At 42.4% G+C, this 14,662-nt stretch overlaps 1 protein-coding gene across 1 annotated transcript in view; it reads left to right on the forward strand.

Moving 5' to 3' along the window:
• Window positions 1-14,662, forward strand: part of MAP7 (microtubule associated protein 7) — a gene marked incomplete at its 5' end in the record, with an annotated part of 111,414 nt that overhangs the window by 88,734 nt on the left and 8,018 nt on the right. Inside the window, 8 exons of the mRNA XM_082305816.1 lie at window positions 1-116; window positions 526-806; window positions 4,469-4,652; window positions 9,172-9,367; window positions 10,890-10,991; window positions 11,278-11,328; window positions 11,418-11,475; window positions 13,937-14,075. Coding sequence (XP_082161942.1) covers window positions 1-116; window positions 526-806; window positions 4,469-4,652; window positions 9,172-9,367; window positions 10,890-10,991; window positions 11,278-11,328; window positions 11,418-11,475; window positions 13,937-14,075 — 1,127 coding nt within the window. The remainder of the gene's footprint in view (window positions 117-525; window positions 807-4,468; window positions 4,653-9,171; window positions 9,368-10,889; window positions 10,992-11,277; window positions 11,329-11,417; window positions 11,476-13,936; window positions 14,076-14,662) is intronic.

The following is a 14,662-nucleotide window of genomic DNA, read 5'->3' on the forward strand; positions in this document are numbered from 1 at the left end:
ACTGACAAAAAAGAAAAGGAGAGAGACCATTTGTCATCCAGCTTCTCAGCCAGCTTTAAAGGAGGTCATTTTTCTTCCAACCCCAAAGCTAGATCACCAGCTCCCTCTCCAGTTTGGTAAGCCAAGTACAAGCTTAGCTGGAGGTTGAGCTATAGGCAGCTCTGATTGTTCTATTAATTAAATGTGAAACAGTGCAAACTTATTTAGCAATGTAGATGTTTTCTCTCTGCAACAAAGGAAAGACAGTCCTGCTTCTAGAAAAATATTGCTACTGCTTTGAGGAAGGGGAAGGAGGAAGTTACCTGGTTTCTTCCTTCTTGGCTGGGCTCAGTGCTCACACATCTGGAGAGTTGCAGAGAGAAGCATTTTGCATGAAAGCTAATTAGTTGCTCCAGCAGTCCTGCTTGGTAGCAGAGAAGTAGAGAAGTTGTTTTATTTTTAGCTGTTGTAGTTGTAGAGGTGATAAGTAGGTGGTGTCTAGCAGAGCATGTCTGATGGTGATTGTCACTCTTTGTGGTTACGCAGGCATGCGTCAAAGTCTTTGCCTTTTTTGCCTGGCACACCCAAGCAGATAACTTCCCCACCTGGTTCCTCCAAAGTTTCCTCTGCTCAGGCACGTCCTCCTTCTCCTGGCAACATCCGGCCAGTCAAAAAAGAGGTCAAACCAGAGAGTAAGAAGAAAAGGCCAGAAAAGGAGGCTGAAAAGGCCAATGAGGAGAGGACAGAAGAGAGTAAAGGAACTTCAGCAGGTGCTGGAGAATCTGCAAGTCAGGAAGAGCTTGCCATCCAGGCAGAGCTCACTCAAGGTAAGGAGAGACCTTCCTTTAGGTTAAGGAATGTCTGAGAGTCTCTTATGTTCTTCCCTTCCTTTCTCTGAAACAATGTAGCTTTCAGTAGTTTTCTATCAAGTGTTAATCTAAGTTCTTCAAAACGTTCCTGCAGATGCATGTTCATTGAGGAAAGTGTAAACAGGTTGAAGAACTCCTGCTTGTAACAGTCAAAACAACGTGCAGACCTGCCTTGCATAGTGTGCCTTCACAGCCCTGTTCTCTGCCCTTTTGGACCATGATTTTGTCACTCACATCATGACACAGCTTCTTTTCAAACTGTTGAAGTAGAATAATAATGATCTGAAGACTAATGGTACAGGAAGCAATCACATAAGGTAGTGGGAGTGGTGAGAATGTCCAGCTCTGCTAGACACTCAGTACAGTTGTGCTGATGACACTACCAGCTTATCGATAATATTGCAAGAGTACCACATCATGGGAGAGATTAGCAGGATAAAATAGTATGCAGAGGAAAACCAAGGAGAAGAGTAAAGAGGAAGAGGCAGAATTTTTCAGGGAAAATGAGTTCTTAAAAAAAAAAAAAAAAAAAAAAAAATTACCCAAAAAAACCCCCACACCAAACCATACCAACCCTGAAAAGCAGCAAGGCAGAAAAGGATGTACATACAAAATAGAATAATGATCATAAAGTGTAAGAAGGGCAAAAGGTAAATCTGAAAATGAAAAACGTAGGTTTGTTCTAGCAGATGATTTAGTCCATTGTAAATATGGCATAAGCTGTCTGTCTGACGGATGGAATAGAATGGCCATTGTGACCACTGCGTTTCTAAGGATGGGTTACTTAAGATTCTGAATTTAAAATTCATAGATTCCCCTTCAAAAACCACTTTTAAGTATTAATAATCCTGCATTTAACTGCAGGATGTGTAGTTGGGGGTTGTTCTTCTGCAAGAAGACCTGGTGTGAATTGATGCCTTTTGTTAATAAGTTCTGTTACAGTAGTTCCAGTCTGATACCCAGGTCCTACCGCACAAGGTGTAACCCCGCAAAAAGCTGAAGATTTACAATAATAAATGGATGCATCTCTTGTCCATGGGCATGTAGCGAAGATATGAGATAATTGCCGTGTTAGCATGGGCTTTCACTGCTCTTCTGATAACCTTTTGCTTGCTTCCTTTTAAAGAGAAAGCTTCCTTTTAAAAAGATTTCAGGGATACCACTGAGATAGCTTTGCAAATGTTTACAAGCTGTAGTTCCCCAGTACAAGGTGCAGACTACAGAAACATCATCATACTTGTGTGACAGTTTAGCTCAGGAGGAAGAGAGGCTCAGCTTCTTTGCAGAGTCAGTCAATATTTGAGTTTGTGACAAGATCACTTAGTATGGAGACAGGTTATGTGTGATAAAGATATTTGAAAGTGAACTAGTTAGTATTCACAGCAAATAAACTAGTAGTGGAGAGGGGCAAAAGAGAAGGATACGATAGTGAAAGTGGTGAGCAGCACTGCAAATTGGATGTCTTTTGCCAAAGCCAGAGGAAGTGATGGTTGGGACCAAAGATTGAGACCTCAGGCTAAGTATTTTATATGTGAGGTTAGAGGACAGGCTTTGTACTGCAGGTGGAGGCCCAAACTGCCAAAACTTAGCCACTAGTTGAATGTAAGAATCTATAGAGGGGCAAGTGCAGCATTTGGAGCTAGGGGGACATTGCTAATGTCTCCGAGGTCTGTGTTGGAGGTGAGCATAGCTGATTTCTGCCGATTAACTGGCCTTTAACTTGTCTAGCTCAGCTGCCTGCTAGCCATGTAGTCACAGGAGCCAGGAGGTCAGCAGGGAATGATCACTGATGGAGCTATTCAGCTTTCACAGGCAAATCTCACATGACTTTACTAATACCAGTGAAGTTTAAAAGGTATTTTGGGTGTGCCTGTGCAAGCTGTTGTCACCTTTTCTGACAGCAGGGCAGGTGTGCATTAAACAGGCTACTTGTTATGCTGCCAGCTTCAGCACCTGAGGCAAGAAGTGAGCCCCAAGCAGCACAAAGCTGTGCTCCCTTCAGGAGTAACAGCCCTGCCTTGGTCCATGTTTGTAAATTAAAAAGTGCAGGAACTCTGTCATTTATACTGTTTGACTATTACAAAGGCTCTCTGGTATGTTTCTGACCCAGTTTGTAGTTGCAGCCCCACATTTTCTTACCTTCTGTCCCCAAGGCTACTAAGAGCATAGCTCTAAAGGGCTCCCAAGCTTTAGAGTGATCGAATTACCTACCTTTTTATATTTGAACAGCCCAGAATTTTCTGAGTTACCAGCTACATCTTGGAGGTTAGCCCAGGCCTGAACTGTTCCCTAGGGGTGGACTGAATACTTGTTTTGGTAATGTGAGAGAATAGTGCTCTGGCTGAAGCTAAACTGTGCCAGCTCACCTCAGGGCTAGAGACCAGGCCCTGGCACTCTTTAAATTACTGATGTACATGTATCATTTGAATTCAAGGTGAACGCTCTGAAGTAGTTATAGAAAGACCTGCATAGTTTTTACTTGATAGAAGAAGAAAGCAGAGAGGTCAGCAGATGTGAGCATTCAACACAGAGAAAGCAGCTGAATTTGTGTTTGTATACATGACGGGGTATAGGAGGGAGTAATCAGGGAGGAAACCCCTTTTGGAAGTTGTTAGCGAAGTGAGGAAAATGCTGTAACATCCCAAAGCGTGGTTAGAAATGTAGATTTAAAATCATCTCCTGGCTGTTTCTGATGACTTACTCTACATGTATCTTCCCAGGATCAGAATCTGATTCCATTGACAGTTCAAAGTCTTCCCTGTCCATGTTCGTCTGCATTAACAGATGTTATTACCCTGGGAATGCTTCCTTCGGTTAGCTTGTTTGTTGGTAATGGTCCCTGGTCTGTAGAGAAGTGCAGCTGAGGTGCTCTGTATCTGTGCTAAAGAATGCTGGGCAAGCTTACAGAAACGTGAACTAGTGTTTTACTTGAGAAAAACCTGTAACGCCTTCTCTACCAGGTGGCCAAAGCTGGCCCTGGGTAAAGAATTTATATGAAGGCACTATTAAGATTTGAACACAAGCCATAGTTCACCAGTAGTGGCAAAGCTTGTTAAGAAGCTGTGTTCTGGTCCCATGAGTTGCCTTAGGTTGGAGTAACCGCAAAATTTATGATGGTTTGTGTCCTACCCTTATTGCAGATCACTTCAGACAGTTGATTTTTGAGATCACCAAGTCACCAAAAGTGATTAGCCTGTCACCAAAAAGTCTGGCCCTGCTCTTCAGATGTAGGCTATCAGACAGAAGAAAATATAATACCACAATGTTTCATTTCTGCTCTCCAAATAGAATTGGGCAAACTTAAGAAGAAATGTGATGGTAGGGACTTGCTGAGCCAGCATAACTCCTGTTGAGCACCCATCAGCATTTATTCTTCTGACAGAAAAGATGGTTTAACCTTTCAACTGGAGGTGCTTTCATATATCCTGTAAAAACAAACTTCCTTTAAGGAATATGAGCCCCTAGCATCTAGAAATTTCTTCCTCCTCTGAATCATCTATAAAACCATGTAAGCTTGAAAATATTTTACGGAGTGTTTGAAACTATTTTCTGTTCCTTTCAAGAGTGTCATCTTGGCTACTGTGTCTGTACAAACTAGTTTTCATTCCCATCTGTTTCAGCAGCCAGCCCATCCCTGCCTCCTGCTCCGCCAGCTCTTTCTCCACCCCCACCCCCCCCAAAGACCTCTGCAGGTACAACTGACCCTGAAGAAGCAACAAGGCTGCTGACTGAGAAGAGGCGCCTTGCCCGTGAGCAGCGGGAACGGGAGGAGCAAGAAAGGAGGGAGAGAGAAGAGCTTGAAAGGTGATTCTAGACCTCTGCAGTGGAGAAGATGTTTTTAGCAGCCTCTTAGCAACTTCTTGTGTATATTCTGTTGTTATATTCTGATATAGGAAACACAGTACTGAAGTGCAGGAAGCACGAGTTCCTCCCCGAAAAAGAATTTTCCTGTTGCAGGCACAATATATACCTATCAGATCTGTAAGGTTAAAACTTATCCCAAATAGTGCTTTAAAATAGGACAGGAGGTAAGGGCAGATTCTTGCTGTAGTGATTCTTTTTTAATTATTTATTTATTTTTGATTGTCTAGAGCTTAATGATGGTGATGACAGGGTTGAGTGTTTATGGGTAAGAATCAGGGGGAAGGCCAACAAGGCAGATATCATGGTGGGAGTCTGTTACAGACCACCCAACCAGGATGAAGAGGCAGACGAAATATTCTCTAAGCAGCTGGGACAAGTCTCACAATTGCTAGCCCTTGTTCCCATGGGGGACTTCAACTTACCAGATGTCTGCTAGAAATACAGTACAGCAGAGAGGAAACAGTCTAGGAGGTTCCTGGAGTGTGTGGAAGAGAACTTTCTGACACAGCTGGCGAGTGAGCCAACTAGGGAAGGTGCCCTGCTGGACCTCTTGTTTGTGAACAGAGAAGGACTGGTGGGGGATGTGATGGTTGGAGGCCACCTTGGGCATAGCGATCCCAAAATGAGTTTTCAGTTCTTGGAGAAGTAAGGAGGGGGGTCAGCAGAACTGCTACCTTGGACTTCCAGAGGGAGGACTTTGGCCTGTTTAGGAGCCTGGTTGACAGAGTCCCTTGGGAGGCAGTCCTGGAGGGCAGAGGAGTCCAGGAAGGCTGGACATTATTCAAGAAGGAAATCTTAAAGGTGCAGGAGCAGGCTGTTCCCACGTGCTGAAAGATGAGCCAGCAGGGAAGAAGACTGGCCTGGCTGAACAGAGAGCTTCAGCTGGAACTCAGGGGGAAAAAAAGGCGAGTTTGACCTTTGGAAGAAGGGGCAGGCAACTCAGGAGGACTACAAGGATGTCATGAGGTTATGCAGGGAGAAAATCAGAAGGGCCAAAGTCCAACTGGAACTTAATCTGGCTACTGCTGTAAAAGACAATAAAAAATGTTTCTATAAATAATATTAGCAAAAAAAGGAGGGCTAAGGAGAATCTCCATCCTTTATTGGATGTGGGGGGAAACACAGTGACAAAGGATGAGGAAAAGGCTGATGTACTTAATCCCTTCTTTGCCTCAGTCTTTAATAGTCAGACCAGTTGTTCTCTGGGTACCCAGCCCCCTGAACTGGAAGACAGGGATGGGGAGCAGAATGAAGCCCCCATAATCCAAGGGAAAATGGCTAGCAACCTGCTGCACCACATAGGCACACACAAGCCTATGGGGCCAGATGGGATCCACCCAAGGGTACTGAGGGAGCTGGCAGAGGTGCTCACCAAGCCACTCTCCATCATCTGTCAGCAGTCCTGGCTAAACAGGGAGGTCCCAGTTGACTGGAGGTTAGCAAATGTGAAGCCCATCTACAAGAAGGGCTGGAAGGAGGATCCAGGGAACTACAGGCCTGTCAGTCTGATCTCAGTGCCAGGGAAGGTTATGGAGCAGATCATCCTGAGTGCCATCACATGGCATGTACGGGACAACCAGGGGATCAGGCTCAGTCAGCATGGGTTTATGAAAGGCAGGTCCTGCTTGACCAACCTGATCTCCTTCTATGACAAGGTGACCCACTTAGTGGATGAGGGGAAGGCTGTGCATGTTGTCTACCTCAACTTTACTAAAGCCTTTGACACCGTTTCCCACAGCATTCTCCTGGAGAAACTGGCTGCTCAGGGCTTAGACAGGTGTATTCTTCACTGGCTAAAAAACTGGCTGGATGGCCAGGCCCAAAGAGTGGTGGTGAATGGAGTTAAATCCAGCTGGCGGCCGGTCACAAGTGGTGTTCCCCAGGGCTCAGCATTGGGGCCGGTCCTCTTCAATATCTTCATTGATGATCTGGATGAGGGGATTGAGTGCACCCTCAGTAAGTTTGCAGATGACACCAAGTTGGGCAGGAGTGTTGATCTGCTGGAGGGTAGGAAGGCCCTACAGAGGGATCTGGACAGGCTGGATCGTTGGGCTGAAGCCAACTGTATGAGGTTCAACAAGGCCAAGTGCTGCGTCCTGCACTTGGGTCGCAACAACCCCATGCAACGCTACAGGCTTGGGGAGGAGTGGCTGGAGAGCGGCCTGGCAGAAAAGGACCTGGGGGTGTTGGTCAACAGCTGGCTGAATATGAGCCAGCAGTGTGCTCAGGTGGCCAAGAGGGCCAATGGCATCCTGGCCTGTATCAGGAATAGTGTGGCCAGCAGGACTAGGGAAGTGATTGTCCCCCTGTACTCGGCATCGGTGAGGCCGCACCTCGAATAATGTGTTCAGTTTTGGGCCCCTCACTACAAGAAGGACATCGAGGTGCTGGAGCGTGTCCAAAGAAGGGCAACAAAGCTGGTGAAGGGTCTAGAGCACAAGTCTCATGAGGAGCGGCTGAGGGAACTGGGGTTGTTTGGCCTGGAGAAAAGCAGACAGGCGTGACCTTATTGCTCTCTACAACTACCTGAAGGGAGGTTGTAGTGAGGTGGGGGTTGGTCTCCAAAGTAACAAGTGATAGGACAAGAAGAAATGGCCTCAAGTTGTGCTTGGGGAGGTTTAGGTAGGATATTAGAAAAAACTTCTTCACTGAAAGGGTGGTCAGGCATTGGAACAGGCTGCCCAGGGAAGTGGTTGAGTCCCCATCCCGGGAGGTAATCAAAAGACATGTAGATGTGGTGCTTAGGGACATGGTTTAGTGGTGGACTTGGTAGTGCTAGGTTAACAGTTGGACTTGATGATCTTAAAGGTCTCTTACAACCTAAATGATTCTGTGATTCTTTCCTCAGAGATTAACAAAGCTGTTCTTGTTTATTTCAGCTAGGGAACTCTGCACAGCTGTCTTCAACTTCGTGATTGTAAGATCTCTGCCATGGGTGGTGTTTAGGTGTCCAACAGCTGTAACTTAAAGCTCTTTGTTTTCTCATTTAAAATCAAAACCTCCAACAGTTTTGGAGGGTAATTGATGTTGTGTCTCATTTTCTACTAGAAAATGAGTAGCCCATCTGGATACTTATGACTGTAGCTATAACTCAAGTTGAGCACCTTTTTAGAGGGATGCCATACCTCTGGAAGTTTTTGGAGTTCTTTAACAGCATTGCTGAACGTAGGAACAAGGCAGAGCCAGTTAAAATAGCCTGGCTTTCCAAAAGGCTCACAACATGCTCCCTCTCAAAAAGGTTTTTAAAGAAAGTAAGCTGCTGTGGCATAAGAGTAATATGGTGAATAAATACTAAAAGATCGAAAACAAAAGGTAAATAATAATCAGTTTTCATAGTGAAAGGAGTTTTCAGTCTTTGTTCAGTGCCTTCATAATGAACTTGAAAGGACTTGTGTCCAGTGAGATAATGCTGGTCTTCAGCGAGATAAAGCAGTTGTGAAGAAATTCAGACGTATCTTATATTGCCAAGATACAAAATGGAAGCTGAATTCCAATACTGCTAAGCATAAAGGAATGTGCATAAGGAAATAATCCTAACTTAACTCATGTGGTGGTGGTCTCTGGGCTAATTATTTTTGAGGGAAGAGATCTTGTTTGGAGTTGACTATATGAAAGTATCAGGTGAGTCATAGTCAACAAAATAAATGAACTGTTATGAGTTACTGGAAAAGGAGAACAAAATGAAAATGTCATTCTGAACTACCCAAGGTGAATCCAATTCTTGAATATTGAGTTTTATATTTTTTGAGATAGTAAATGTAGTAAAACTAGGAAAATAAGTGGAGACAGGACATCAAGGAAGATCACAAGTATAGAACAGCTCCCATATGAAAATGTACTAAACAGGTGAGGATTCTTCAGCTGGGAATACCATCTGCCCTCTGCTTCTGAGTGGGGATATGATAAGCTACAAAGTCCTAAATGAGGTGAAGGGGAAAAGTTATTCACTCCCATAATACAAGGATGAGGGGGCATTAAGTGAGGTTGGGAGGTAACATTCAAAAATCAGCAGAATTAATACTTTTTTAAAATTTGGGAGTCATTGCAGCAAGATAAGTTGGGTGCTGAAAATGTATGCTATTTCAAAATATGATCAAATGAAATTACAGAGAAGTGTTTTGCAAGATGCGTTAGAGTCAACAATACTGTTTCTGATTCAGAAAGTACCTAAGTCATAGATCAGTGGAATCCAGGCATATGCTAGAGAAGTACTGGTATTGTCTTGCAAAGTTTTTATGTTCCATAGGGCTTCACCTTTGGCCCCTGCTGGAAGCCGAACAGACAGCTTGGCTTGACCCAGTTCAGGTGTTTTGATGCTCTTATGAATGAAAGAGCAGTGCAGCCTTTATCCAGCTATTCTGCAGTGCTGGTGTCTTGGGTCAGGAATCTGGTGGTTTGGGTTCCCCGCCCCCCCCCCCTTTTTTTACTTATTTTTCTTATGCGTGTATCACAATTGCAGGCAAAAGAAGGAGGAGCTGTCACAGAGGATAGCTGAAGAAAGAGCTCGCCGAGAAGAGGAAGAAGCTCGCAGGCAGGAAGCGGAAAAAAAGCGAAAGGATGCAGAGGAGGAGCAGGAAAAGGAAGAACGGCTGCGCCGACAGGCAGAAGAGAGAGAACAGAAGGAGAAAGAAGACATGGAGCGTGTTCAGAAACAAGTATGCTCCCATCGTGGGATTTCTGTGCCAGTCTGGTTGGCAGTGAAGTAGATGAACCAAGACCTCCTATGCAGCACCTAGATTAGCGGGATATCTAACATTTAAGCACTGTATATAAAGTGAATAGGGTTGTGACAGAGTTCATTCAATAGAGTGGTTCAAAGAGTAAAGATATTTCTTGACAAAAACATGTGGCAGGGAGTTGAGTTTTGGTTTGGTTTTTTTTTTCTCCTGTAGAATTTATTTATTTAGAACAAATCCTTTCCTATTCCTGATAAATTGTGATGAAAAATATCAATAGAGTTGTATTGGGGGATTTTAATGAATGGTGCTATACCAGAGAACTCTTTTTAGTTATAGAAAGTCTAGATGCCAAGATAACTAACTATTCAGAGTGTTGGAGGCGTAGCACTGCTGAGTTCTAATCCTATGCCTAATATTGCTTTTGCGGGGGGCTAGTGGGAAGGGGTAGGTTTTGATCACTTTAATCAAGCCAAGGAGAACCTTTACCTGGTGCACTCCTGAAATCAGAGCAGCTACTCAAAAGACATGAGTAAACAAATCAAAATACGATTTTTCAAGTGCTCTCATTTTTGATGGGCGTAATGTTGGTTTACCGGCCTCAGGAGAGGCTGTGGTAAGTGTTTTGCATAGGATTCTTCTCGCACATGCTCTTACTTTGTGCATAACGCTTTCTCACCCCCAGAATTCAGCACTTCGGTCTGCCTCGTAGACATCAGGTTTTTTTCTTCTGGTATATAATTAAATGTATGCTTCTGAAAATAAATGTTTAAAGAATTGTGTTAGTGAATATAGCTTAGAAACTGCAGTTTTCTTTTTCAGATGATGTATGCTGCTTTCTTTGAAATGCTAAACTGAGATACATGCCCAGATCAGCACTCAGAGATAATGCATGGCCAAGTTCTTTTGGATGTTACAGCCTTTAAGAAATGAACTGTTGTAGTAGTTCCATCATACAACACTGTCACTGTCAGGGAGCAAGGCCTCTGTACAGTATATTCCAGACAAGTCTTACATTTAATCAAAAAAGCAGGAATGGAAAGCTTGTGCAAATGTACCTGTAGTTGTTTGTCCTTGGTCTCATTAAGCAATGACCCTGTTAGCCAAATAAAACATACTGCTGCTTTTGTTTGACTCTCAAAAACATCCACCACTCAAAACATGAATGTCTTGTATACTTTCCTAGCTGCTGTTTTAATGTTGAAGGTTAGGAAATGTATTCCTCATTTGTCATCTGGTGTGGTTTCATGCACATGCCCCAGAAAAGGCACAAAACCAAATATGATGTCCATTGTTCAGTTATGCATCTCTTAATGCTATGCAAAACACGGAGATTCCTCAAGAAATGTGCGATTCAGTCTGAAAAGATTGTTGGTGACTTGTAAACCCCCAAAGTCTCTTCAGGGTGTTGTAGATATGCATAGTTAAGCAGATATCAGTGTAAATCTGTCCTTGAATAGTAAATTATTCCTTGCTTCTTTTTCTTTTACCATCAACTCAGAAAGAAGAGGAGGCTCGCCTACGGGAAGAGGCAGAGCGGATTCGATTAGAACGTGAAAAGCATTTCCAAAGAGAAGAGCAAGAGCGCTTGGAAAGGAAGAAGGTAACTCAGTACATGCAGAGAAACTGTAATTCATTTTGCCGTAGCAGTCTGCTTCCACCTCAGCTGTAGAAAGTTATCCATGATATAAATGTGCGCTCAGAAAAGCTGCAGTCCTCATCTGCGTAGCCTGATGTGAAAGTGAAGGGAATATTGCCAACAGTAATAAATAATTCATCTGTTTGCAATAAACAGATGCAACTGACAAATGACAAGCAGTTGTGGTTTGGGAGAGATTTTTAAATTAATGCCAGCAAACATTATTTTACCCCTTTACATTTCATTTTAGAGGCTTGAGGAGATCATGAAGAGAACTAGGCGTGTAGAAGCTGTAGATAAGGTCAGTGCTGCTACTTAACGTGTAAATATTGGGCATGTCTCACTTCTTTAGTGCCATTTTTAATTTACAAAACTGTTCTTCCTTTGTAGAAACCCAATGACCAGCAAAATGGACATATATCAAAGGCAAATATTACTGCAGAAGCAGGTATTGTGTTTAACTGTGCCCTGAGCGCAACCGGTCAATAAATGCCTACTAAGCACAATGACTTGAGATACAGTTCTGAAACTTGGCACGCTAATTGCAGTAAAGAAAACCATGAGAGAAGTATAACTGAAGTCTTAGCAAACATTATTTATTTAGCCTTTTCCATATAGGTAGTTAGCCGTTACTAAATGAGTCAGTTGTTTTAGCAACTTTGTCACATTGGTGTTTAATGAGAGAGAGTTGCTTACCAAGTTTAATTATTTATAAAGTGAAAAGAAACAAATTATTTTCTGATTCTGATCACAAAAGAAACTGATTCTATAGCTTCTTTTGCATAGTATTACAGATGTGGTTGTTGCAGACTTATTCCATTTTCTTAAAGGGTTATTTCATCTCAGTCATCAAAACAAGCTGTTCATTATCCAAACATCTCCCTGTGATTTCTCTCGTCCACACCTGCTGCCTTATTCACTTGGTCTTAATTTCTATTTCTTTCAAAATTCAGCTCCTACGAAAGCTTAGAGTCTCCTTGTCATACCCACACTTTCAATCTTCCTTTCTATTCTGTTCCTTCTATCCTTTTTTTTCCTGGTCATTTTAGGTAGTTTTATATGAGATTTGAATACTTACAATGAAGGAAGCAAAATAAAATGTAGCTCATATTCAACAATCACCAAGAATGAATTAGCAGTATTTAAAGATACTGAAGTCAAGCTATCAAATGGTTTATCCTGTTGTAGACATTAATCTTTATTTCTCTTTTGTGTTTGAGTTGCGTAACACAGAGGACAAATAGCAGCACTGTCTGTGTGTACTGCTTTTTTGTTGTTGTTGTTTAAAGTGAATGCTATAATTAGCTCTGCCAGGAAACCTTTTAACACAGTTTTCATTATGTGCGTTTGGACGTTATTTGTTTACATATTATTTTAGGGGAAAAAAAAAGGTTGGGAACTGCTAATATGAAATGCATCTGGGATGCCATCTGTTGCTGCAGGCACTGTTGAAGGTGCTATAAACCACTTAAATAATTCTTGAAACTATAAATGGCTCTATAACCTGTGGCTAGCACTTTCCTGTCCGAGGTAGAAGACAAGTAGTCCATTTCCTAAGGCATACGAGAATTTGGACCTCCATTTCCCCAGGCCCAAGGGAAGGCTGGAGTACTTGAGTGCTTGGATAAAGAGAAAACTGCCCTCACCTTCAGGGCTGTTCTACTGTTCAGCTTTGCTTTATCTAGATATGCTATTGAGTTAAAGGTATGAATGAATGGACATATTTTGGCTAACTCTAACTTTACATATTATGCTCTAATAGACTTCTGACTATACACAAATGGTGATTTTTCTTTTTTTCAGTCTTACTGTTTGGCAAAATAGGAGGAGACTGTTGTGCAAATGGCCAAATCACATAATGAAACAAAACCCATCATCTTTTTGTCATTTGTTCGGCCTCTGCTTCAAAATAGGAGATAACTCTGCCTTTCCAAAGCAGAACTTACTTCTGCTTTTCTCTCTTAAATGTTAAAGCCAATGTATTTTCCTCTTGTTCCACTTGTAGAAGCACTGAAACCTCTATTGCTAATATCTTTCATGTAAAAACTTGCCAAAGATCAGACTAAGACTTTCAGTGTAAAAGACAAGCCCAAGCATTTAAAGCATAGCAAAACAAGAGCAGCTGAAGGAGCATCTCTTCAGGTGAGGTTTTGGGTAACCGAGATAAATGTCTCCAAGCCTATGAATACTAAATTGCCCTTGTGATGACTGTAACGGATGCTAGTATGGGTGCGGTGCAATTGCTTCCTTTTACTGAGCTGGATGTAGATTAGTGTGACTGTATATACGATGCAAAAGGCTGTAGTTGTGCTTTAAAGGAACATCCTGAGGCAGGCCAATAACATCTATCATATGGTCTTTGGATGAGGCACAAGGATACTCCAATTTTATGTTTCTCTCTACAGCATTTTATAATAGTGATTTGGTACTTGTTGAAAGAAGTATCCTTCCCATGGATATTTTTTTCCTCTTGATTTCCTTTTGGGTTACAGTCAGTGATCAACATGGGAACCAAGAAATACCAGTGTATGGAGTTGATGATGTCCCAGTGTTATCCTATTCCATTCTCTATTGCTGCTTGAAAAGTGCCAGCATAATATTCTATCAGATACCAGCCTATTTTGACCACTGGCTTATGTGTTGGAATCGTGTATATCATTGTAAAATGTTTATTCTTGTCCATAAACCTAAAGCTTTGAAATCTGTGGCATTTACTTTGGGCCTGAAACAGGGCTTGCGTGCCGAAAAACTTGACAAAGGAGGCAGGGTGGGAGAGGGAGGGGTGTGGGAACTCTGTTTCTTAAAACCGTAGCTTGCCTTGCCTGTGCTGTCTTTTGTAGGAAATGTTTTATCCTAATCTGCAGGTAGAGGGTGTTGCTTGGTTTTATGAAAAGCTGTTTTCTCTCTAGTCATAACCAGTCCTGCATCTCCCTTGGAACCTGCGGGAGGACCTCAGCTTCAGCACGCACTGCAGTCTCCGCACAACGGGAAACCCGTCACCTGCACGCGTGTGATTGTTTCACATCAGCCCCCCGTAAATATGGACAGGTAAGAACATTGCTAAGTTTGGAGGGTGTTCAGAGGATGATGGTTACTAGAGTAATAAATTATTTTCAGATCCATGTGTTCATTAACTAAATCAGAGACAGCTGTTCAATCTGCCTTGTTTCCTATTTATTTTTATCTTTCCCTGTGTTCAGAAAAAAACTTTTATCATCTTTCACTTAGCAGTAACCCATTTTTGCCAACTGCTAGGGAAGAATTTTGTAAAAATACAGCATGTTCTTTGCAGTGTTTGGAACAATGCGTTGTTTGCCAGCAATTATTACATAAATTGAAACTTAATGGAAAGGACATTTTTTTCCTGTTCCTTTCCATGAATTAAGCTCCATAAAAACCACTCTGGATTTGCAGTGCTAGTTGTCTTGATTGGAATAATGAACACTGTGCTTCCAGCCTAGATGTTTCGATTTCTGAACTGCTTGAAGTATTAGCAAGTTTTGCTTACTGAGCAAAAGTCCCTCATGTGAGATACAGAACTACTTGTTTTGGCTTTGCATTTTAAAAAAACCCTTTGTCCTCTATAAGGAGAATTTGGGGAGGCAGATATTTAACATTGAGAGCTCTCCATAGCC

This window comes from Platalea leucorodia (assembly GCF_965183815.1).
Source record: "Platalea leucorodia genome assembly, chromosome: 3".
Taxonomy (NCBI): domain Eukaryota; kingdom Metazoa; phylum Chordata; class Aves; order Pelecaniformes; family Threskiornithidae; genus Platalea; species Platalea leucorodia.